At 45.7% G+C, this 23,967-nt stretch overlaps 1 protein-coding gene across 2 annotated transcripts in view; it reads right to left on the bottom strand.

Moving 5' to 3' along the window:
• The window catches only part of ABLIM3 (actin binding LIM protein family member 3), a 401,433-nt gene that overhangs the window by 5,552 nt on the left and 371,914 nt on the right, over positions 1 to 23,967 (bottom strand). The window contains exons 16-21 of one of the 2 annotated variants that reach the window (XM_085618162.1): positions 22,679 to 22,743; positions 18,480 to 18,627; positions 12,253 to 12,282; positions 10,175 to 10,233; positions 9,402 to 9,462; positions 6,086 to 6,093 (exon numbers count right to left, since the gene is read on the bottom strand). In XM_085618162.1, the coding sequence (XP_085474288.1) occupies positions 6,086 to 6,093; positions 9,402 to 9,462; positions 10,175 to 10,233; positions 12,253 to 12,282; positions 18,480 to 18,627; positions 22,679 to 22,743 (371 nt within the window). The remainder of the gene's footprint in view (positions 1 to 6,085; positions 6,094 to 9,401; positions 9,463 to 10,174; positions 10,234 to 12,252; positions 12,283 to 18,479; positions 18,628 to 22,678; positions 22,744 to 23,967) is intronic. The other variant, XR_014966685.1, reaches the window with a different exon arrangement.

Genomic DNA, 23,967 nt, shown 5'->3' with positions numbered 1-23,967 from the left:
ATCCATGTCCTAGGGGCCTTTTAACCAGTGGCGGCTCCTCTGCGATGGCGTAGGAGCGTCGCCTCACTGGCTCAGAGCCAGCAGCTGAATAAAACCCCGATATTTTACTATCTTTTTACTTTTCAGCTGCTAGCTGAGCCAGCTTGTGCAGGAAGGGGTGGGGGAGGGGGAGGGGCTGGTGTACTTTTAAGTGCGCATGTCAGTTTGGCCGGCCATCTCAGGCTGGCCAAACTGACAGGCGTATTTCGGTATTTCCAGGAATGCAGCCGGGTTGGAAAAACATCACAGACTCCCTGTGCCTGAGCGAGCGTTATTCCAGCCCAATCAAGCCAATCCCCACACTGCTCCCAACCTTGAGAGCAGCACGGGGATTGGATGGGGAGTCTGTGATGGTGTCCCAGGGACTGCAGGGACCAGGAACAGAGGAGCGCGAGGCGGCCGGCATCACCCGGTAAGTCGTTCATTATTTTACATTTATTTTTAAACCCCCAGCCGCGCTCTCCCCTTGGCCCCTTCCACCCACCCCACCACTCCTTATCTGTGTCGGCTGCCACTGCTTTTAACTCAACACAAGAAACAGCAGCAAATACCATCTTCAATCCTAAGAATTAGGGGCCAGATTTACAAGCCCCTTGCGCCACTTTTGCGTCACTTTTCCCATGTTAAAAGTGACGCAAAAGTGGCGCAAGGGGCTTGTAAATCTGCCCCTAGGTCTGGAAGACTGCTACTTTCTAACTTCGGAGATCAAGTACTCACGAAACAGATGACCGATATACTTGCTTCAGTCGGCACATACGTATGCCTAATGTGAAGTATGGGAAAAGTAAAGCAAGGAAGGCAGGCCAGTTCAACGTGCGCGGAGTGCTCTCTAGCAGCATCAAACTAGGACAGAAAATAGGCCTAGGCTCCAAAATAAAAGTGGCCCTATTAGTGATTTAGGTCGCTAAAAAGTGGCCCATGCTTGCAAATAGGGACAGTTTTGAATTTGTGACGACGTGCTCTGTAAGTGTTTCGCAAGGAATAGGAGTCTGCGTGGATTTGAGTTTGCTGCAAGCAATGTTTCTTTTAACCCCTTCAGTGCCCATGACGAGCTGGACTCGTCATGGGCCGCGGTGGCGCTGTGCCCATGACGAGTCCAGCTCGTCATAGACCCCGCCCGCTAATGCAACGGCCGGCACTGGGCGGGGAAAGGGGCGGGCACTGAAGGGGTTAATATCAGGGAAATCAACAGTAGAAACCGGTCCAGAAGACCTTAAAATAGGCTCACAAATGGCAAAAAACGGCCAGTCTGACCCTTCTTTCTAGGTCTTCTTCGGTGGAAGGTGAACGAACATTAAACACATGGCATTTGGAGCAAAAACTATAAAACACTGTTAATGCTGGATGTCGGTAGAGTACTTATACAAGACAAGGATTGCCCAATCTGTTCCAGCATCCAGGTTCATATGATACTCCAAGGATGCACAGACAAAAGATGTTCATGGAATTCCCGTTTAAAAACAAGCATTGGCAAAGGCAACCGGTCTCACCAATGGGAACTTTTGACTTTGTTAATGATTTTTTAGCCATGTGTGCAGCAGAGAGACTGCTATGCAAAATGGCTAAAAGTTCAAAAGAAAATAGATGAAGCAGATAGATTAAAAAAATTCAGGGGAATATTTTTACAATAGAGTAGGAGGCATCTGCAAGCTTTCCCAATTCTCCAGTAGTCATGAAATGCTGCGGGCCATGGAGAGTGGGTAATGCTCCCAGATCTTCATGAGCTCTGCTCCTCAAGGCAGATCACAGGTCTTCCAGCCCTCAGTTCTGAACTGAACCATGAGAGATCGGCAAGTGGCCCGAACTATGTGGCTTGATGCATTTGTGGGACAGTGAGGAGTGATACCCAAGGTTCATAGGCTTTTTATTCAAATCTATCCCAGTTTAGGATGGGAAACATCGTTTACAACGCGGGGATTACATTGCGATGCCATTACATTGCGGTTTTTACAACGCAAGTCGTTACAACGACTTGCGCTAGATGGCGCTCTAGGACAAGGAATAGTATAATTTACTATCCAACACCTTCCCTACTCTACGTAGACTGGAGTTGGAATAGTAAATTATACTACTCTTAAGTCCAGCGCCCTCCAACGCAAGTCGTTGTAACGACTTGCGTTGTAAAAACCGCGATGTAATGTACCGCGATGTAAATGTATGTGTTGTAACGTCATACATCCGTTTAGGATATGATGGGCCTATGGCCTTACTTTTACTCCAAGAAAAGGTAACTACACATGCAGTACCCAAAGTGCTCTTATCATATCCAAGGGTAGAGAACATATTTATTCCCCCTGACCTTCTCTAAGGACTGCTATAGGGTATACTCCCTTCTCCTCACTCTACCCAAGGGTGGTGTGACTTTTCTTTTCCTTGCCTTACCCATAGAATAAACCGTAGTTTTATAATTTCCTCCACTTTGCCTAAATATGTGATGTGGGTTTAAAAACATAATATCACAAGAAGGCACATCTACAAGTTGCCTCGTTCCTCCACTCTGCAGGCCATGGAGCAGCAGGGTGGCTCACGGGTGCGTCCATGTTATGAATCTGAAACTGAATTCTAGGTGAGCTGTGAGTTGACCCGCCGCTCTCTCTCCTGCACCATGAGGATCTAGGTTCAGAAGAGGGCTCATAGTCAGCTGTGCTCTCCCCTATTTCTCTTCGGACCACCAGATACTTCAGGTCATGGAGGAGCAGACAAGAGGGGAGATATGCCTAGTAAGAAGTATTCCCAGCATCCTTAAGCAAAGTGGTGGGTGTTGAGGAAGCCCCTCAGCCTTCGGCAAAGAGTGAGTTTGCGGGCACAAAATGACCGACCCACACTTTGGCCATGTAGGAGGTATGGGGGCGGCAGATTAGGAATTACCACCTCAACTTTATGCAAGTTTACAGTATAACATTAAGTCCCCTGCCCTAGGGTAAGGCGTAGTAAGAAAGTTCTCCCACACTTCGGCAATGGTGGGGCACTTATCCGGCTACAATCTCTTTTCAGCCATAATCCAAGGGCAAAAGAGTGGGATGACACTGGGGCAAGATTAAGCTGCCCTCCCACCCTTGGGCAAAGCATGCGGGCATGGCACAGTACAACTACCTGGCCCACAGACAAGTCCGGGAAGGGAAGACATTTTATGCCCACCATTAGGCAAGGTGTGGGGCATGTGCATAACCCTCCTGGCCCTAGTCCATGGATAGGAAGAAGGCTCTTTCTATTTACATCTCTCAGCAGCCTGAATGATAGTCTGGAAAGATCTGGATGATGTAGTGGAGCAAGGCCTGCACACTAAGGCATCAGTCACCACCGACTATCCCACTGTGCTGCATTTTATTATTTTTCCTTTACCTTTCTTACGTTCATGGACATGAGGTGAGGAGGAGCCAGTGCACATTTCTTTTTTTGCGATATATTCTTTGCTTTTTTTATCCTGAGATCATGAAAAACAAATGAGGTACAGAGAGTTGGCCGTTCTCTTTACGCATTCACATTTCACCCCAAAGCACATTATATCTAGATGAAAATCCACAAAACTAAATAAATGCGGATTTTGGATAGGCTGCTATCCCACAAACTTTTGGTAAAACCACTGGTTTCCGAGTTTTGCTGAAAGTAGTAAACTTGGTATGGAAAACCCAAAGTTAATTAAAAAGTGTCCACTTTCGATCTATTATTTTGAATGTTAACTCCCTATGTGCAGAGAAAATTTGTTAAGAAATGACAAAGTTTTTCGGGGTAACACAACCGGATCTCATGTGGGCTGAGGTGCCAACCTTAACTGCAATGATGTGAGTCGCCAGCTTCCACACCCTGCCTATGGCTGTGCGTGGAGGACACTCAACGCTTGGCAGGGCATCTGGTCTTTTCATGTGCCCACATCTCTCGCCCTCAGAGTCCACCGCAGCCAGCAGCCCTACCCACCAGATCTTTGGTAGAACCCCACCTCCACTCTCATTATCGCCCCACCAAATAATGGGTACACACTTTGACCATGCAAAGTAGGTACTGGTCAAATTCCAGTGCCGCACTGGAGTGTGCCTTTGGCACATTAGCAGCCCATCCCCTGCCAAAGTGGCGGGGTAGGCCAGGCCGGAGAAGGGAGATGGAGAGGGGGGGTTGGGCCTGGGGGACAAAATAATAAAAATAAAATAACTTACCTGATCGCCGCCGTCCACTGCATCGTGCTCTTCCGTCGTCTGGGCACAGGCTCCCAGAATGCACTGCGGCCAATCCTGACGCAGCATGAAAGCAGAGTCAGGATTGACCTGCGCACTGGGACTTTGCACTCCCAGGCAGACTGGGAGCCTGCGCCTGCTTTCTTCAGCCCCAGCAACGCAGCTGGGGCTGGAGAGAGCTTCACTGCGCATGAGGTGTTTGGCCGGCCTGAGACGGCCGGCCAAAGCCTCGTACGCAGAGAAGGGAGTGCACTTCCACTCCCACACCACAGCGTCATCCCCCTGGACCCACCCCCAAGACTCGTCAGAGTCCCAGGAGCGGGTCCAGAGGGATTCATATAAAACGATAATAAAGCAGGTTTTATATCGTTTTATTTGTGGGTGGTGCCAGGGGGCCGGAGCTCCCCTGCCCTAATGGTGGAGCCGCTGCTGCTTGGGCAGATGACATGGCCTTTGGCTGTACCGAGCATGCAGAATTCCCACTCCAGTAGACCATGTTATTCCATAAAAAGTTAAGATGCCTTTGGTTTCACCCTTTGCTAAATAAGAACAGAGATGTATTCACCAGAGGCGGACTGGTCTTGCAATTGAATGTAGTTCTTGACATGCCAGGTTCCTTGTAGGTCAAGGAGGACTGAGGCAGAGTCAGTAACATGTCAAGCTACTATCTCTGTTCATCCCACCAGGCTTGCAGGGCCCTACTGTAGTATTCACTTTGTAGAATGTTATGAGTATTCTGTGGTTCTATGTTCCACTTTGGTCGGTTAGAAGAATCTCAATGTACTGTCTGGAAGTGGTTGTTAAAGCTGTTCTTTCCTGACCCAATAAATATACTTGGAAATTCATATTCGTCTCTCTACCACCTTACTTCACCTACATGTTGGAAACTTTTCTGATAAGCCAGTGCCCATCTGTGCACTGAAGCTAGATCCAGCAGTGTTATGCAAAATGATAGGGCCCCCCTTTGGAATGTGTTGAGGGGGCCAAGGAGTCTTCCATATTTCACAGATATTCATTGGCCTTGGGCTGAATGGAGGCCCCCTGAAGGGTTGGTGGGCCCGCTGTGAGGGAGGGGCCTGGCTATGCCCCTGGCTAGTGCAGAGAAAATGAAATAATAGCAAAAGAGAGTATAGACATTACATTAAATCATAAGAGGTCGCCTAAAAGATAAAAGCGTAGGTTGGCTGTCACATCTCATGGGGTCTCAGTCTGTCTTTCTGCTTACAACTGAACCGCCAACTAGAAGCAGGTAATAATAGCAACACCCAGAATTTAAACCACAGTGCCCCCTAAAATCGGAAACTCTCTTTACCTTATAACTGATAAGGTATATTCTGAGAGGATATTCACAAAATGAATTGATCATTTCTAATTTTGAATGGCCACGTGCGCTTATAAATATTTGCAGACTTTCACTGCAGTTTAATATAGAATTCAAAATAAGCAATAGGAACCCACGATTGTCAAGAACCTTCAATCTCATGCAGGGTGTAGTGCAAGGCAGAGAGGCCGGAAACAAGCATTGGTCATTCACTTAAATAGGGCTTCTGATGGAGCAAACCAGTTGCTCAATGACTTCTGCATTTCAATTTCTTTGCTCATAATTAGCAGAAGGAGGGATTAATTGGTCCTTTGGAGAATCACAGCTAGAATGAGCTCACCTTAGTATCATCTGGAATGACGGAGGGCCTTGGGATGGTATATTGTCAAAGTGCGTAAATCATCTGGTTTACGGCATCAAGTAAAACCCTGACCCTATCATCAATTTACAACCTTAGTGATGGACTGGGATTCAAGGCTCCAGCATCCATCTCATCCACTATTCTCAGCATGGAGAAGGGGCCTGGCCTGAACCCGGAACCAGTGGCGTCTCTTACCTTGTACTCTGCAAAGACAAATCAAGACAAGGAGGGAGAGATCAGTTCAGTCACTGCCCCAAATCACACAGACGAGTTTATCAATTCTAGAGTTCAAACCTTTCCTGAAAGTGAACAAATCACCTCCCATGCCATGCAGCAAGAGAGAAAACAAACCCTGCAACACTGTTCTAATAAACCCCTTACTGAAAACTCGATGGACTACAACAGAACCTTAACAACAACTACAACAGGCGGAAACTCACTTTTATTTTTGTTTGCAGAGGCTAAGGAAACCAGATCCTGTCATGGTAGGTAGCACAGAACAGAATGATGGGTGCATTTTAAACAGCAGTTACCTGGATTCAATAAATGTCGTGTTTTCTTCAGTTTAATAGGGGATCTGAACAAGCAGTGGTTGATCTCTTGGAGATCTACACTTCCTGTAATGGACGGCCTTGGGCATCTGCACTAGCAGTGATTAGCCTCCTGGGGACTTACAACTGGTGTGACAGGTTATCTTGGGGCTCTGTGGTGACTGTGAGTTGGCTCTTATAGATCAACAATTCCAATGAAGGGTGGTTTTAGGGATCTGGACCATAAGTGATGGGTTTCCACTCACTGAGATGGGTGATCTTGGGGTAGTGCATGCCCAGATGTGCAATTGTTCAGATGGCTGTTCCTAGATCCATTGACTTCTAATGAAGGACACTGACTGGGGTTCATTAACACAGGACTTTTCCAGTGGCTGAAGTTGGGGTGGCATATTGTCTTTGTGGATCTGACCTCTCCCAGGACACTGACCAGGCCTGGAAACCAGTTTTTCCTGCAGTGGATGTCTACAGTGAACATTACATTGCAGCAGTGGGAGCTCATGGCTCTTTGTACTTCCATCATGCACTGCACTTGTAATTAGGCCTAGGCAGAATTTCGATTACGCCAGAGTAATCAGAGTAATTTCAGTAACTCCATGTTACTTTTTAATGTGGAATTACCAATAATTACTGCATTACTCCTCCTCGTGTAACTAAAAGTTATTTGGGGGTACAAATCCAATAGAGAGAGCACATTTTGTGAGCACGCGTGACTGCTCATGCTCGCTATGCATATTCTGCTGCAACTGGCGCTGTTTCTTGACACAAAATTCATCCTCACATTTGAACGTGAGGGTGCCTTTTGTGCTAAGAAAATAGCGCTAAATGCCAGAAGTAAGTTGGGGGAAAATCGTATCCCAAGAGCACGTTTAGTGAACGTGAGCATCTGCTAGCCCTCGCTCTTTGTGTACTGTTGCAATTAACAGTATTTCTGAGAGCAAAATGCATCCCCATGTCATGAGGGGACATTTTTGTGCTAAGAAATAGCGCTATATGCTAAATTACTCTTTTTGTATAATTCAAGCATAATCTTGCATAATTCTTGGGTAATTCTGCGTGATTACCCTACACGAAATTACACAAGTTATTTCCACTCCTACTTTTAATCTTTCCCATGTCGGCAAAGGGTGTTGGTTTTACGTCCCCTCTATAGATGAAGTGTCCACGGTGAAGTAGCCCTTGAGCAGGAGGTTTACTTGACATTTCTAAAGTTCTGAAAGGGGTGGTCTTGGGAACTGACCCACCACCTTCAACAATGAATGGCACCCCTCAATAGAGGAGCTTGTGGAAATACTCAGGGTCTGACTTAGAGTTTGGTGGAGGGTACTCCATCACAAATGTGACAGATATACTATCTGCATTATGACAAATTCATTAATCATTATATCCTATTGCACATGTAATAAGGCAGATGGGATATCCATCATGTTTGTGATGGATCACCCGCCCGCCAAGCTCTAAATCAGGACCTAAACCTCCAACAATGGCAGATCTTTCTGCCTCTCCAGGAGGGGGCGCTCTTAGCAGGGGTAAGTTTTAAGAAGTGTCACACTAGAGCTGGGTGGCTCTCGGGTATCTTAACCCGGTATCAGAGGACAATATTAGGCGTGCTAATCTTCCAGGACAGGTAATCTTGGTAACGTTAACCTCATTAGAGAGTCTCTTATATGAATAGCAAACCTCTATTAATAGTATATAAAAAAGGATGCAATTTCCCTATAAATGCTAAAGAATGGATACCAACCCTGCAACAGATGGTGCTGTTAGAAATGCTGTCCATCCAGGATGGGAATGTAGAAGCCTACTGGCTCTCTAAGTATAGGGCTCTAAGAATGCTAATGTTCTAAGAATGCGTACTAAGAATGCGTACTCAATGATTCTGTCCCTTGAATTTCATGCTGCTCTTTGGACGCTTATACTAATGCAGAGGGTAATATTAGGTATGCCCAGGGCCACTGGAATTATGCGAGTGGGCTACCGGGCGATTTTTGCATAGTTGCAGATTTGCCGCATTTGCCACATACTCTATCATCTGCTGCATAATCTGCATATTTTAACAAGAAAAACACTAGTTTCTAGCTCAAACGGTTCAAAAGTTAGTAAAAACGTAGCAACACATGCTGCATCTCAGTGGCAGGACCTTTGCAAAGGTTGACTGCTCACCTTTATGTAACTTATTGCTATATTTGGATGTTAAACTGGTGCCAATGAGGTATAACTAATGCCCAGACATTGTTAACAAGCTTAATAATGACAATATAAGATAGTAATTCTATCACAAAATATGCTGCACACATGCTGCATAATTTGCCATTTCATGCCACATAATTTACCCAACCCTACCACAAAATGTGACCTTCCCCATCCGCACAATGCCAGTGGAACTGGGTATGCCACCCTGCAGTGGTGGGACCTACATACATGCTATCCTGCTAACACAGTGGTCGTCAAGTTTTGTAATGCTGCGTCCCACTCATGTTAAAATATTTCCTCAGGGGCCACAATAGCAAACATATGTTTTTTCACAATTGTACTATATAAAATTAGCAGCTCTAAATGTATTTAATAATTCAAACATTGCAGTTATGTTTGGCAAACATGTGATTGCCAACATGCTATGGGCAGTTTGGTATCCCTAATGTGTAGACAGTGTGACCTTTATTAGACATGGGGCATGGAGTTTGAGGGTTATTTGCACTTCCTACACCCGGGCACATTACAGAGAGTGCCAATGCCACTCTATTTTTCTCAACTAAAGATGCTGCACTGTTTTCAGCATGATGCTCCACTTAGCCAGTGCCTGGTGCCCCCACTGAGATCAATTCAGCCTCCCAGGGGGTCCGCCCACCAGTTTAAAGAGCTTTACTCTAACAGGCTTGGGGTGTGGGGCTTTGAGGACTACCAACCCGCCAGCGCAGCATATTAGCCCCAGATGAATACGAACTGCCCTCGTTGAGTCTTACCTCGCATTCCCCAGTTGACTGCATTCGTGCTGTCGTAGTGGAACAGTTCTGCACTCGGATGCTGCAGGAAAAAGCACAACATTGAATGAGGATCATGGCAGAGGATTCCCTATACAAAATCTCTGAGAGAAGTCTCTTCCCCTAAACCAGCAACCCCTTTAAATCTTCCTCAATGTGCAGTTCGAGCAGGAGACATCACCACCTCCTCTGACTGCCGTCCCTCTGCAGTCTGATGAACACCGGCTATATTGACATACTCTTTTTTGCCAACAGGTTTTTTGTTTGTTTTTTTGTTGCATATTTATGTAGCGCGTACTCGACCCGAAGGTATTGGAGCGCTTTACATGAGCACCGTATTTACATTACACATTCAGGCACGGGGAGATTAAGTGATTTGCCCAGAATCACAGGATGTGGACGCGACCTCGAGGCTCGAACCCTGGTTTCCAGCACCAAGGCCGGCAGTTTGGTGTTTGTGAAAGGCACACAGGACTTTGGTTGACTCAAATCTTCTTAGGTCTTAGGACTGGTGTCTAATGAGAAGTGAAATGTTGCTACCCCTCATTCAGCAATGGAGCCATATTTGGTACCTCCTTACTTGATGGTGCCCTTGGGAGATGCCAGGTGGTGCCTCGATGGAGCGCTGCCCTAGATCCTATTTCGAAGCCACACAATTTCTCTGTTGCCCACCCCGCCTGACGAGTAAAGCAGCAAATGCATACAGACACATCCACTCTTACACCACCAACACACGGGGCACCTGTAACTCTTACCCTATGAAGCCCGTTCCGCCGGTAGGCTGGGAGAGAGGCCGACTTAGAAATCAGGGGATCTGAAACGGGATTTAAAACAATTTCGCTATTAATTACCTTGATAAGCAGCCAGAGAAAGCAAAGATTAAGCGTTCTGTGACACGGTGCAGGACAGTCACGGCCTGCATCACTTCCACCGCATTACACCTTTGAGGGAGCGTAGACCTGCTCTTCTGTATTGGCTTAAGACTGGAAACTTTGACTATGCAAATGTATACTTGCCAAAAATTGACCTTCATTACAAGTGGATCCATGGAGCTTATGAGTGGGGTACTGCCCCAAACAGTGTAACAAGGTCTGTCAATGGACAATAACACAGTCTGTCAATGGGCAACTACTGGCTCCTGAATACTGAAGCACATGAAGCTCTGAATAAGGGAGAGTTAGGAGGAGTCCACAAGAGTGTAGCAGTTGGACTCCTGACTAGTGGTGCATTGTGAGTGATGATCTTGAATAGTGCAGTACTGGGAGCTTTGAAGATTGGTGCATTGTGTGTAATGATCCAGAATGGTGCAGTATTGGGAGGTTTGAAGAGTGGTGCATTGTGTGTAATGATCCTGAATGGTGCAGTATTGGGAGCTTTGAAGATTGGTGCATTGTGTGTAACGATCCTAAATGGTGCAGCATTGGAAGCTTTGAAGATTGGTGCATTGTGTGTAATGATCCTGAATGGTGCAGGTTAGGGAGCTTTGAAGATTGGTGCATTGTGTGCAATGATGCTGAATAGTGGAACATTGGGAGTTTGAATAATGGTGCATTGTGAGTCCAAATGAGAAGTGTTCGGAGCCCTGATCATTGGTGCATGCTCTGTCCTTGAAATGAGCCTCGTGAGCCTTGAATAGTGGTTCACCGACCCCTAGACAGTGGAATGTTTGATGCTCTGAATCTTTTGAATTAATACACACAATGTTTGCGCACACAAAAACGAGAGCTTTGTGAGTGCTAACATATGGAGTATTAGCAGCATTAACGAATAGTGGAATGGTGGCCTCATTAACACTGGAATGTTCACCATGATAAATAGCGGAATGTTGGTTGCTGTGAGTAATGTGTAGGATGCAGCTCAGCATAAATAGTGGATGTTGGTCTCCAGAAATAGTTGGGTGTTGTCATAGTGGAATGTTGGCTATTTTGAAAAATGGAATGTTAGCAGTAATGAACAGTGAAATGCTGGGCTGTAATGATTTGTGGACTATTGGCTCTCGTAAACAGTGGAACGGCCATCTTGAATAGTGGGATATTGGCTTTCGCAAACAGTGGAACAGTGGATGTCGTGAATAGCAGAACGTTGACTGTCATGAATAGTGGGATATTGGCACTTGCAAATAGTGGAACGTTGGATTTCATGACTAGTGGATATTGGCTATCATAAGCCATGGAATCTTGGCCGTCATGAATAGTGGTATATTGGCTACTGTAAACAGTGGAACGGTGTCCTTCGTCGGAAGTGGGATACTGGTGCTCATAAACAGTGGAACGTTGGCAGTTTTGAATTCTGGAATGGTGTTCACCATAAATAGTGAGATATTGGTGAATAATCGAGGTCATGAACAGAGGAATGTCGGTCGCCTTAAAAGTAAATAGTAGAATGTGGGTTAGCATGTGGAAGAGTGACATTTCGACTCACAGAACTGTGGTCTCAAAAGCGTAGCGTTTACTCTCTATGGTGACCCCCAGTGCACATAACTTCCTTTGATCTCCCTCTTCATACCACCTACACACCTCCACCCAGACACAGAAGTTCAAGATAATTCCTCCGTCAACTTAAACAAACACGGCCTTCCATTTGCGCAAGAAGTCTGTTTTGCAAGCGATAAGGCCCGCCCACCCAGAGTCCTGCAGAGGTGCTGACCGCACTCCAGACTCTGTCTCGGTAAATAAATACAGCGCTCTTAGACAGCCGCTGACAGACACGGATCCTGGCGACCCAACAATGCTGGGATCCGCTGACACTGCCTCCGGGGCACGGGCGGGAGAAGTGCCCGACAAGCCCCTGCAAGGCTCGGCGGGCGCGCGGCCAAGGAACAAGACACACTCACCACTGTCTGCCAAGAACTGCATCCTGGGAGCTGAGGGGAGACAAAGTGCACAGTCAGTCAGTGCGCTGCACGGGGAGGCTCGCGCTAGCCGCAAACAAAGCGCCGCAGGTGGGGTGGGGGAGTATCAACCGGAGCAGGGAAGGATTGGGGTGTGGAAACCACATGGCTCTCATCTAAAGGTCCCTGTACTTCATTTCATCCCGCACTATCCCCAAAAGGGAAGACTCCGTTTATATGCTTTTCGTAGTCAGGTTTCATCTACCACAATAACATTTGTCTGTAGAATAAAAAATACTTTTTTTCGCTTTAGAGTGAGAGTAGTGTCGACAAAGAAGACGTATTGCACTTTTCTGCACCTGGATTAATGTTTATTGTGGCCCAATGAATTAATCTATATTGCACTGCTGTCTATCAATATATGTGCAACAATTGTGTACACGTTTGTCGTAGGCCTAACTATGAATATATTTTACAGATCTTACGAAAAAGTAAAAAAAAAATCAATTTGGCTAATAGGTTCCCTCTACTGTGAAATAAGTGAACTCTTTCTCGACATTACGTTTGTTTCTTGTCATTTCCTTACCATCATGCATGTGAGTTAGTAGCTCACTAGTGCTTCGTCGAAAAAAAAATCCTCAACTACTCAACGTTGCTCCCTCTAGAATCAAGCACCTAAAGGGAGCTACTTAGCTGCCCGATTGCCGGGGTAAAGCCGTGGCCTAGGGTCTCCACCAATCAACGGTCTCCACCACGCACACTGACCAATACCCACTCGTGTCTCCTGGATTCCATGGGCAGGCCTCACAGGAGTGAGCCAAACATATGTAAGTGTTGGACTCTGTGTTATCTATTGGATAGCATTTTTGATCTCATCACCAGGTTTAACATGCACAAACGTAGGCTATCGCAACACCTCTACTGAGGCATGTGTTAATGTTGCAATATGAATAAATGACAAATTACTATAGACGACCTAAATGTGAACAGTTATGACAATAAAGCACCATCCTTTTGTGTTGCAGTGCCATCTAACTGACCGTTTATTCCATCATAGTTATTGGTTAACTCACGAAAACATCGAGGGCCGTACTTATCAATGTTTTGCGTCTATCTTGCGCCTCAAGGGGGCGCAAGGGCGACACAAATCCTAGATGAGATTTATCAAGCTATGCAAGGCTCTGCGCGGCTTGGGTAAATGTGGAGTTATGCAAAGAAGTGCAAGTTGCTGTCTGGTGCTACTCTGGCCCCGGGAGGCGTTCCATGGGTGGAGTGTGGGTGTTCCCATGCATCCACCCATGGATACTGAAGCCTTCCTAGATTTACCAATAATAATGGACCAGGGAATGCGTCAGAATGCTATGCCTCCCCAGGGGAGGCGTTATGAGGAAAAATTTCTCTATTTTTCCTAGCTGTTTGCTCTTTCTATGTGTGCTGCATTCTGTAGCACACAGAGATAGAGAAAATTGCGTCTGAAGATTGTGCAAGGGTGCCTGCGTAGGTGCTAGGTAGCAGTTTGTGCGCCAATACAGCCAGATAGCAGGATTACGCCATATATTGTTAAATACAGAGCCATCCTTCCCTCTCCCTTTCACGCAGCGCAGCACGAAAATGTGGCTTGCTGTGTTGTGTGAAATGTTGATCAATATGGACTGAGTGTACAAATTATTTTATGCACAGTCTGGTGTAGCTCACCACTATTGGGTTGTCAATAGTGCAACTGTTTTCAGCTTGCCCTATTCGTAAGGCCCTCATGTGTTTATTCCCACAAGCTTGTAATATTTCCCCACAATGTCAGATGATACTTCAAATGGATGTGTGATTTGCTTGCCAGTTAACTATAAAACCTGTTTCCTCACAACTTTGAAACTGAATGGATGTTGCCAATCTCTTTTTTCTCACAAAACAACTCAGAAGGGAGACAACTCTCCCAATTTATATATGAAAACCCACAGGCAGTGAACTTTACGACGTATATGTCCTCACTGTAGTATTAGAATGAATTATTGGCAGTTCATAAGAGAAATACTTTGCAACTTTCTGCATCCCTAATCTTCATATTTGAATTCCTATGTATTACTCCCATGTTTTCCTCGAGTAACATCATGTAAAATACATATGTACATATGGGAAGCACTTACATACAGTGCACGTGGCCAAATCGCCCCCGACAGTCACCCACTGCTTGAACTCCATTCAATCCCCCTTAAGTGTTAGCACCCTGCGGCCCGAGAATGTTCATCAATGTTAATAATATGTTCCAATATCTAGTCTGGTCTTGAATAGTACAACCTCTCAAGCGCTCTTTAATTATGCACTTTCGTACAAAGCACTTTTTTCATAAAAAAGAAAAAATGCACTCGAATCAGTTTTGTTTTACTCTGTTTTACGTATCTTTTTTTTTACTGAAATAAAATAATACATTTATTCACGTATATTACATAATGTTCTCTGCTAGTTTTGTGACAATGGAAAATGTACATATACAGGAAGCTGTACTTGGGAGATTTGGAAATATCATCTTCAAAAAACACCCCATCTCTTCTCAAACCTATTCTTCCCAGACCCTCTGCACTCCTGCAGATCTCAGCAGTTACAAAAAAATATCAATGTAACTGTAAGAAGTTGGCCTGGTATATGCTGTCCACTAATTAAAGTGGGCACCTTGTACCAGTCCAAACAACCCTTATGGATGATTAGGTAAAAGACAACCTTTATAGAAAGCTATCGTAGTGGTAGCTGTGGAGAGCAGCCTTCAGGCTAAGTCTCGAAGGAATGTAAAGCAGCTTGTGTTACCAGATCAGAAGCTCCTGAATGACCAAATGAAAGGAGAACCACACCAGTGTTATATAAAATATATGCATTTAATACTAAACACTCTCTACTAACCTCTTTATGAGATTAGAGCACAAGATACACAATACTGAATCAATAGAACGACAATAAATAGCACAATACACAGCAGGCTCCAGGGGGTGACCAAACCATATACTAAAAAAATGGTATAACAACACCGACTTCACTAGATACAGTGCCTAGAGCACGTAGAATCCCTGGGACCCCAAGGAACCACCCAAAGCTCCTCTGTGACACAGGGAGGCCACAGAGGACGGGTGCAGTGTGAGAACACAGACTCGAGCTCTGTACAACTCTATAGGAAAGTCACGGTTGGAAAATTAGTTTAAGGACAGTTCAGAGAGGATTTCAAGCAAACCCTTTGGAACATATAAAGTTCTAAGGCCAGCACCCTTGTGAGTACTGAGATACCCGTGTTACCTATCCCAGAGGAGCCGGGTGCATACGGGTCAAGTGGTGTCGGAAGCCCTCGTCGTTTTCAATGGCGTGATGCGAAGAAGTGCTGCTGCCGGGAAGATGAAAAGTGTCCGGTGGAATCCAAGCCTGGATCCGAGGTGAGAAGAACCTGAAAGCAGAGGGTACAGAGTCTGGGTCACTTCAGGGTGACCAGGGGCTCGGTAGACGAATGCCCACCGATGTCGGGTGCTCCAGGTGAGAAGATAGATGCTTGACTCTGCAGCCACGGGGACCAGGAGACGTCGACGACAACCAAAGTCCAGAAGTGAGCTGTCCCACGAAGGATGTCAAGTGCTGGGGGGTCAGTGTCTGGATTGAACACCAACAAGCCTTGGCAACAGCAACCCATGCGGACAGAGGAAACAAGTTACAGTGAGGACCAGCAAGTTCCTGGGGACTCTCCAAGAAGTGGAGAGTAAGGGGCACATCTGGAGCAACCAGGGAAGCCCAAGGAAAGTCAAAGTTACTTTCACAGGGACCCACAGGCCAACCGACCAGGGATCGCGAAGGGACCTCAAGCTGAATAATGAAATACCAGCCCACGGAACACTCGTGGAGTATAGGCCGAAATCTTCGGTGGAAATACTGCTCGGGGTCAGAACTACACATAACCCAAACCACAGTCACAGGGATTGTCAAAGAGCATATGCTGTTGCAAAAGTACACGGTGCACAGGGGTTCGGGTTGCACGGTCCCCACGAGGGATACTGGTCTCAGAATTGCTGAGAGAGCAGATCGACCTCAGAGACGCTTGGGAACCCACCTCCTGTGTTGCAGAAATCTTCAGAGTCCTCAGGAGCTCAGGAGATGCGTTAAGGTGCCTACTGCTGCAGGGGAGTAACTCCTTTACTCCAAGGGAGATTCTTCTGTCGTCCAGTGAAGTGTGGGCCGTTGAAGTACGTGGTTTCCGTTTGCAGATTTTAGTCCAGGTAAAATCTAAAGTCCTGTAGTCAGGGTTCCTTCTTTATACCCAAGGAAGGGGTTGGACAAACTCTGGGGACCCACCTATGGGAGGCTCAGGACACTGTGGTGGCTCCACCCATGTCCTTTGTCCAGTTTCGGGCCACAGCAGGAGCAAATTGCTCCTGCAACCGGTTTGAGCTGGACTATGCACAGGGACGTCAAATGTGCCCCCAGTGCAGACTTTCTGGCATTCTCAGAGTGCACCCCCCAGCCCCAATACACTAAAACCTGTCTGAGAGGTGGTCACACCTCCCTGTGACAGGAAACCTATTGTCAGGCCTTCCTCAGCTCGAGCTTGGCTCAGCAGCAGGAGGGCAGACTTGTGTCTGTGGCTGGCAGCATCCATTTTGTGATGCCCAGGTCGAGAAAGCTGGTACCGGGTGTACCGGGGTAGTCAATTTTCTCCCTCTAGTAGGGTGGAATCATACCTCCCACACCAGTTACTGGTGTGGAGGTATGATTCCAAGGTGTTTTGACACCAAACACGACATGTTTCTATGCAGCTGTTTTAAAGTTAGCATTTACTGTGAGGTTATAATGCACTTAAATATATATGGTTGACTGCATCACAGACAACCCCGGAAAATAGGTTCCGTAGGCTACAGAGGGGCTCTGCTCATGCAGGGACACCCTCTCACATAAAACCCAGCACCCTGCCTTCAGGGTTGATAAGGCCGGCCATAGGGGTTTATATGTGCAGTGATTTAGAATAGATATAGGTAACCTATATCTAAGTAAGGGGTGCATGCACCACCTTACACAGGCTGCAGTAGCAGACCTATGGTGCCATTTTGAATGGTCTCTCAGGGGTGGTACAATACATGCTGCAGCCCCTGGGAGGCCTCTGGGGTACCTATGCCCTGGGTACATGGTGTACCATATACTAGGGACTGATAAGGGTACCCCAGTATCCAATCTGGAGTGTACCTAAAGTACATGCAATCAATTTAGAGGAGAAGGCAGATAGACTGGGGTCCTGAATAGCAGGATCCCAGTCAGTCTATGTCGAAAACAGTGATTCATCAGCAAAAATGGGGGTAACCATAAGAAGCAGATCCTACTCTCCTACAGTAACCAATACATTTACCACAACTTAAGACCTAGTTCCAACTTCACCTTCTCCGTTTCTCCAAGTAAACCACCTCACTTTGGCAACCCTGCTTTCCTCACTTTAGAATTTCTTCTCTCCCCTGATATAGACTTGAATGTATTATTGATCCAGTTATTAATCCAATAGCCAGTTACTATATTCTAACAAATTGCAGGATGACTAGTGAGTAGTGGAGCACAGAACAGTGGGTGTAAGCTCATGGATATTGTTCACGATGTTTCAAAAAGAGCAGACGACAGGTACATCAATATCCTTTCCTTTGCAAGACCACACTGTTGCCTTCCCTGCACTATCACACTCACTGCACAGCCTCTTAAAGGACTGCTGCTCTGGACCCCTCTGGTAAGTGTAGCGGGTAAGCAGGAATTTGTCCGGGAGTGAGACTCTATTCTTTCTAAAACATATCACTTTTCAAAACATATTTTTAGACATTTCTTTCAGTAGTCAAAGCCAACAGTAACGCCCCACACACTCACTTATGCTGACAGACAAAGGTGGCCTGAGGCACACCAAAGCATCCCATGTGTGTCATGAAGCTGGGTTTACCCGCTATCATAAATCGTTGCATATGGTCATCCATAAACAGGATATGGTGGTGCAACAACTGAAAACTATGTTACACCCCAAATCTCAATCTTTAACCCCTTCAGTGCCCATGACGAGATGGTCTCGTCATGGAGCGCGGTTGCGCTGTGCCCATGACGAGACTATCTCGTCATGAACCCCGCCCGCTAATGCAACGCCCGGCACAGGGCGGGGAAAGGGCGGTTAATGTAACATGGGAGGTCAATATTCCACTGGATTATGGTCTCAGAGCCTGACTCATCTAACTCTAGCATCTTACATCCATTCAGAGAGGACTCGTAGCCGGCGTTGTGCAGGGCTTCTCTGCTCCCCGTGGAGCTGCGCGGCGGGGTCCAGGGGTCGCTGTAGGCATTGGCGCGGGCCTTCATCTCCTCCTTCAGGATCAAGCGCCCAATACTGCCCTGGAGCTGGTGGAGTGAGAGGAAGAAGATAGGGCTATGTGAGCATTGGCAAGGAAGCACCACCCATCTCTAGTCCATTCCCCAGCAGAACTTCTTGGCAGAGAGTTCTTTAAAAAACATTTCTGGACAGACGGCTCTGGAAACTGTTCTTCAAATTCTGATAAGAATCCTTGCCAAATAGCTCAAGCAAGAACATGCATCACATAAAGCATTAATATAACCTATGTGTTTGAATATTTTTGCATTTCAATAAATAGTTTTATCGTTAAAAATAAGGAGAGTTTTGTTTATCCGTTTATAAGGGATTGACTCGCCAGACTATCTATGGGCAAAGTATGCTTGCTCCTTAAAAGTTGCTCTTTAAAAGTACTTATTTTAGTCCTCTCAGGGCTCTTGCATTGTCACCTTGCTGTTTGATGTCCACGCACAGCTGCTACATTGAGATGTTGAGAGAAATTAAAGCAGTGAGATGTCAAAGAAGTGCCGGAAAATGTGTTCCTACTGCCCCCTAGTGTCAATGTAAGTGTAGCGCGTTAGCAAGACCATCTCCAGCATTAGGCAGGTAGGGTGTGTTATTTATTTATACGCAGGGCCGCTGGAATTATAGGATAGTGGAGGCCAAATTATGCGGCAGGGTAGAGTAAATTATGCATCAATGAAAGGCAAATTATGCGGCGTGATATGGTACATTTTGTGAAAGTGTTATTTTAAAATTTTTACACTTGGTAATACTGTGTGGGCAAACATGTCACCTCAATAGTGCCAGTTTAACAACCAAACACAGCAATAAGCAACTGAAAGGTGACCAGTCAACTTTGCTAAGAGTCTTCCACTGCGTGGAAACACGTCGCCACGTTTTTTTTTTTGCCATTTGAGTTAAAAACACTTTTTGGGGGGGAAAAATCTGCAGATTATGCAGAAGATGATGGATTATGTAGCAAATGATGCAAATCCATAATTATGCAAAAAAAGCTGCAGCTATAAAATTGCACAATTCCAGTGGCTCTGTATATATGCTATCCACAAGAGAAGTGGGAGTGTTGACTCTGTGGGCTCTTTCACAGAGCTACTTATATGTAGTTAAATTACACATGCAGAATTTCCACACTCGAGCGGCATCTCCGTACTGCACACTCTCTGCAGTACGCGATTCCACCCTGAGAGCGGAGATTGTGCATTTGATAACTTTACTACATGTAAGCAGCTTTGTGAATCAGGCCCTGGCTGTTTTCCAGGCTGTAAGGCTTATGATCCCTGCCTGTCTATCCAATCCTAAAAACAGCCCCTGGTCCTCAGCCTTGGCCTAGCCTATCCCTGAATGAGAAGGCACATTTTACAATTTGCAGACATCAATGGCCTTGGGTTTGAACTATCTAGTAGATTACTCAACAATGGCAAAATGGTGGGCGGGGGGGGAATCTTTTAGACAATTAAGAGACGGGTGGATAAGACCTGGATGAGCTTGAAAGACAATAAAACTGAGTTCAAGGCGATAGGAACAAGTTCTCAAGAATGTAAGGAAAATATTCCTCTTTCAAAATCAAACCAAAGGAGAAGGTGAAAAGTGGTGCAGTAAGAGGCTAAAAGGCACACAGGAGACCTGTGTTCCATAACAGCCAGAATGCATCCCCTAACAAGTGTACTTGCGGAAACTCCAGCATGCAAAACTTTTTGACATTGTGTGATCTTGACGGTGGCAAAAAAATTTAGCCAGGTTTCTCCCCTTTGTTTGAAGATGCCCTGTGCCACCTCAGGATGTGGACACCACTTGTGATCTGCCAGACACTGCCAGCTCAGCTCGTCCGCTCAGGCAATAAGGTACCATTCCAGGTGGTTTGCAATCAGGGAAATGCCAGGCACTCCAACTAACTCCAGAGGGGTCGAGCCTCTTGTCACAGGACCCCTCTCTGCCTTGCTTATTGTAATGCTGCATGGCAGTGGTGTTGTCTGTGGCAACCTCTACCAGTCTTTCGTTGATGGATAGCAGGAAGGGATTCAGAGCCAGATGCATGGGTCACAACTCCAATAGATCTATGTGGAGATGGGCTTCCATTGAAAGCCAAAGACCTGTGATCTCCATCTTTTCCAGATGACCTCCCCAGCCCCGCAGGGACACGCCTATCAGCACTGTCAGTCCAAGGTTGGGACGGGCGAAGCACTTTTTGCTGGATTAATAAAGTTTGAGCAGCCACTTCTGAGATCTGGATGACATCTGTCAAATTTCCTTGCTGCCCCTCCTCTTGGAACATCAGATTCCATTTCATAGCCTGCATGTGCTACCTTGTATACCTGACAAGGAGAATGCGAGAGGCTCGGAGGCCAAGAAGCCTTGGAGCAGCTCTCACCAAGAACCAGGACCAAGGCTCAATCATTAGGGTCATGCTCTTGATTCTGTTGTGGCAGAGGAGTATTGCACGGTGTCCACTATCGCACAAATGAATGGAAGTCTCTGTGAAGAAGTCAGGTGTGACTTTGGCTCGGTGATAGGGAGCCACAATGATGTTTGGAGGTTTGCAGTCATCTGGAGGTGGTCTATGACTGCCTTTAACAGTTATTTGTTGAGATGCTGGAACACAGGCACTCCCAATGTCTCTTTTGCTGACAGCCCTGCTTTTCATAAGCAAGGACTATATGGACAAAGTGCATGTTTATGCACCGCTTGCAGGTTTTTAAAACAAATGAATAAAAGGCATTGTCATTTACAATGCCAATAGCTCCAACTCTAGCAAATGTGAGACCTATTGCATTGCAAATGCTTGTTATTTAATGGTTTGTTTTCCTTCCTTTTCTTGTGTTTGTCTCGCTCCAATAGCATAGCTTCCTTACCCTCGTTGTAACTGAATAACTTGTGGTCTTTCAGCGCTCATATTAGGGAACAACCTTTTTCTTATTATTTTAGCAATCCCTGGGATTTCATTTTTTCCTTGCTCTCTTCCCAGCTGCTGCTTTCTCCTCACATTAATGCTCCCTGCAGCCTCTGTGCTACTCTCTCCACTACAGCTCATCTGTAAAAAACACACAACAGGCATATTTCTGCCATGCTTGACCAAAGAGCAGAGTGCTGAGTGAGAGTAGTAGTCTACCCCTCCACCAGCACCATAAATGTTGTCTTTGTGTGCCAAGGCCTCCCAAGCAACATGTGGAAGGCAGGAGAGAAAAGAAACTCACATTGATAAAGTCTGCAAGTCTGCTGAGCAGACTTTATCAATGTGAGTTTCTTTTCTCTCCTGCCTTCCACATGTTGCTTGGGAGGCCTTGGCACACAAAGACAACATTTATGGTGCTGGTGGAGGGGCAGACTACTACTCTCACTCAGCCTGCATTTCAAGCAGAAGAGTGACTCGAAAGATGTCTCTTTTCCTGGAGGTCCCTAAATCTGCTGCCGAGGCTGCTGCAGAACACCAAATGACTAGAACATTTGCTCCAGTCCTTAGTCATATGGACAAATCCTCAGATAGCTGTCATGTTCTTTTAAGTATATGTAGCACCGTGTGGAACGGTTCTTTAGATTTTTTGCAGAGTTTCATGCATGAATTTTGAAAAATAAAGCATTCAGTCTGTAAAGATTGAAAATATTGAATTAAATTTTCAGTTTCAACATACCTTAAGATGTGTGTCTGATTTTCGTTCAGTATTTGGATTTTTTTCTCCATTGTATCAGTGTTTTACAAATAACCATTAGCAAAGCAAAGCCAGTAGCTTATCACGTGCATTTTAAAGGTGGGACCTATTGGCTTCTCCAATTCTTGTTAATGTAGTGCTTATACATCTTTGCTGCATTGTAGCACAATAATGACAGCTGCTACTCTTACTCACAGTGGCTTTGTGTGGAGTACAAACAGTGGGGTAGTGTTTCTGTCCCACAGTTTGGTTTAATTATTTTTAGTGAGCACAATATATATGAGGGTGTGTTTGTCTACAATTACAAACATAATCCAGGCAGCCTCTTTGTAGACTGGAGGAATGAATCCTAACAGGGTCCTACCTCAGCACCTCACTGTCTTTTCTTCAATTGCCCTTGAGAGGTCATGTGCAATGTGTGGTAAATTTGACTTACTTTGTGCAAGCTTCGGTCAAATCCATCTTCTTCACCGCCAGAAGAAAATCTGCGAGCTCGAGGCACTGCAAGAGAAACCCAAAGAGGTTACCTCACTGCCTTTCATGGAAAATTACCTATTTCTATTTCAAACCCCACTCCTCTTCAGTGCTCCCCCGCACCTCCTCCACCTGCCTACCACCTCTTTAATGTGGCGGCCGCCACTGGAAAAGACCTGTTGTAAGCCTGCAGTGGGATCAGAGCCCACCCATTGCCTACCATTTAAAAAATGTTTTATTTATTATTTTATTAGAGAGATCATACACAGTGTATACAGATATTGCAGGAGAATAGATGGCAACAGACTTCATATAGTGTACATAGGCAGGTATCCTTATTGCCCCGTAGTTGGTCAGGGAACCCCACTTTAGGGAGAAGTAGCAGTGCATGTAGTGATTGGTCAAGACTGAATACATGAAAAGGCTAATTTACTTTAGCATTATGGATAACTTACAACTGAATACTTTGAACCTGTACCATTGTGTTATATAACTGAACATTTTTATTACCATTTACTGTTACTCTTCTTTTGTCACCTACTTTTCTTTTTACTATTTTGTACTTTTATGGATAGAAATGTTTATCCGAATAAAGTTTATGAACTAACTAACTAACTACAACTGAATACACCAGCCACGTCGTCCAATCTGCATTCTCATACCTATTCAAGAGCTCGATATGCAAAATAATGTCTGTTATGTTATGTTATGTTAGTTACATTTTAATGCGCACAGCTGCTCCAGCGAAGGAGCGTCCTGGCGCAGGGAAAGGAAAACACCACACAACACTGGATCCGGAGACAAGAAGCAAACAATAGAAGCTGGAAATAATTAAAACAAGAGGGTTTTCAAAGCTCTGCGAAAGGACATTAGGTCGTTCGAAAGACGGATTTCCAAGGGAAGAGCGTTCCAGAGGGTTGCGGCTTTCACACGGAAGGAGCGACCCCCCATCCGACTAAGTCTGAAACGGGGGACGACCACCAAGGACTGTCCAAGGGATCGTAGTGAGCGGGTAGGAACATAAGGAGAGATCAATGAATTGAGTATTCCGGGTGCCAACTCTCTCAGAATTTTAAAAACCAGGCAGAGAGCCTTGAATTGGATACGCTTGCATATCGGGAGCCAGTGCAAGGACCGCAGGGTGTTAGAAGTAGGGCAGGATCGAGGCAGACCAACCACCGCCCTAGCCGCCGCATTCTGAACTCGTTGTAAACGAAGAATCTCGGCTTGGTTTGCTCCTAATAGGAGGGA

Source organism: Triturus cristatus, chromosome 7, assembly GCF_964204655.1.
Source record: "Triturus cristatus chromosome 7, aTriCri1.1, whole genome shotgun sequence".
NCBI lineage: Eukaryota > Metazoa > Chordata > Amphibia > Caudata > Salamandridae > Triturus > Triturus cristatus.
This window is presented reverse-complemented; position numbering and strand designations above follow the sequence as displayed.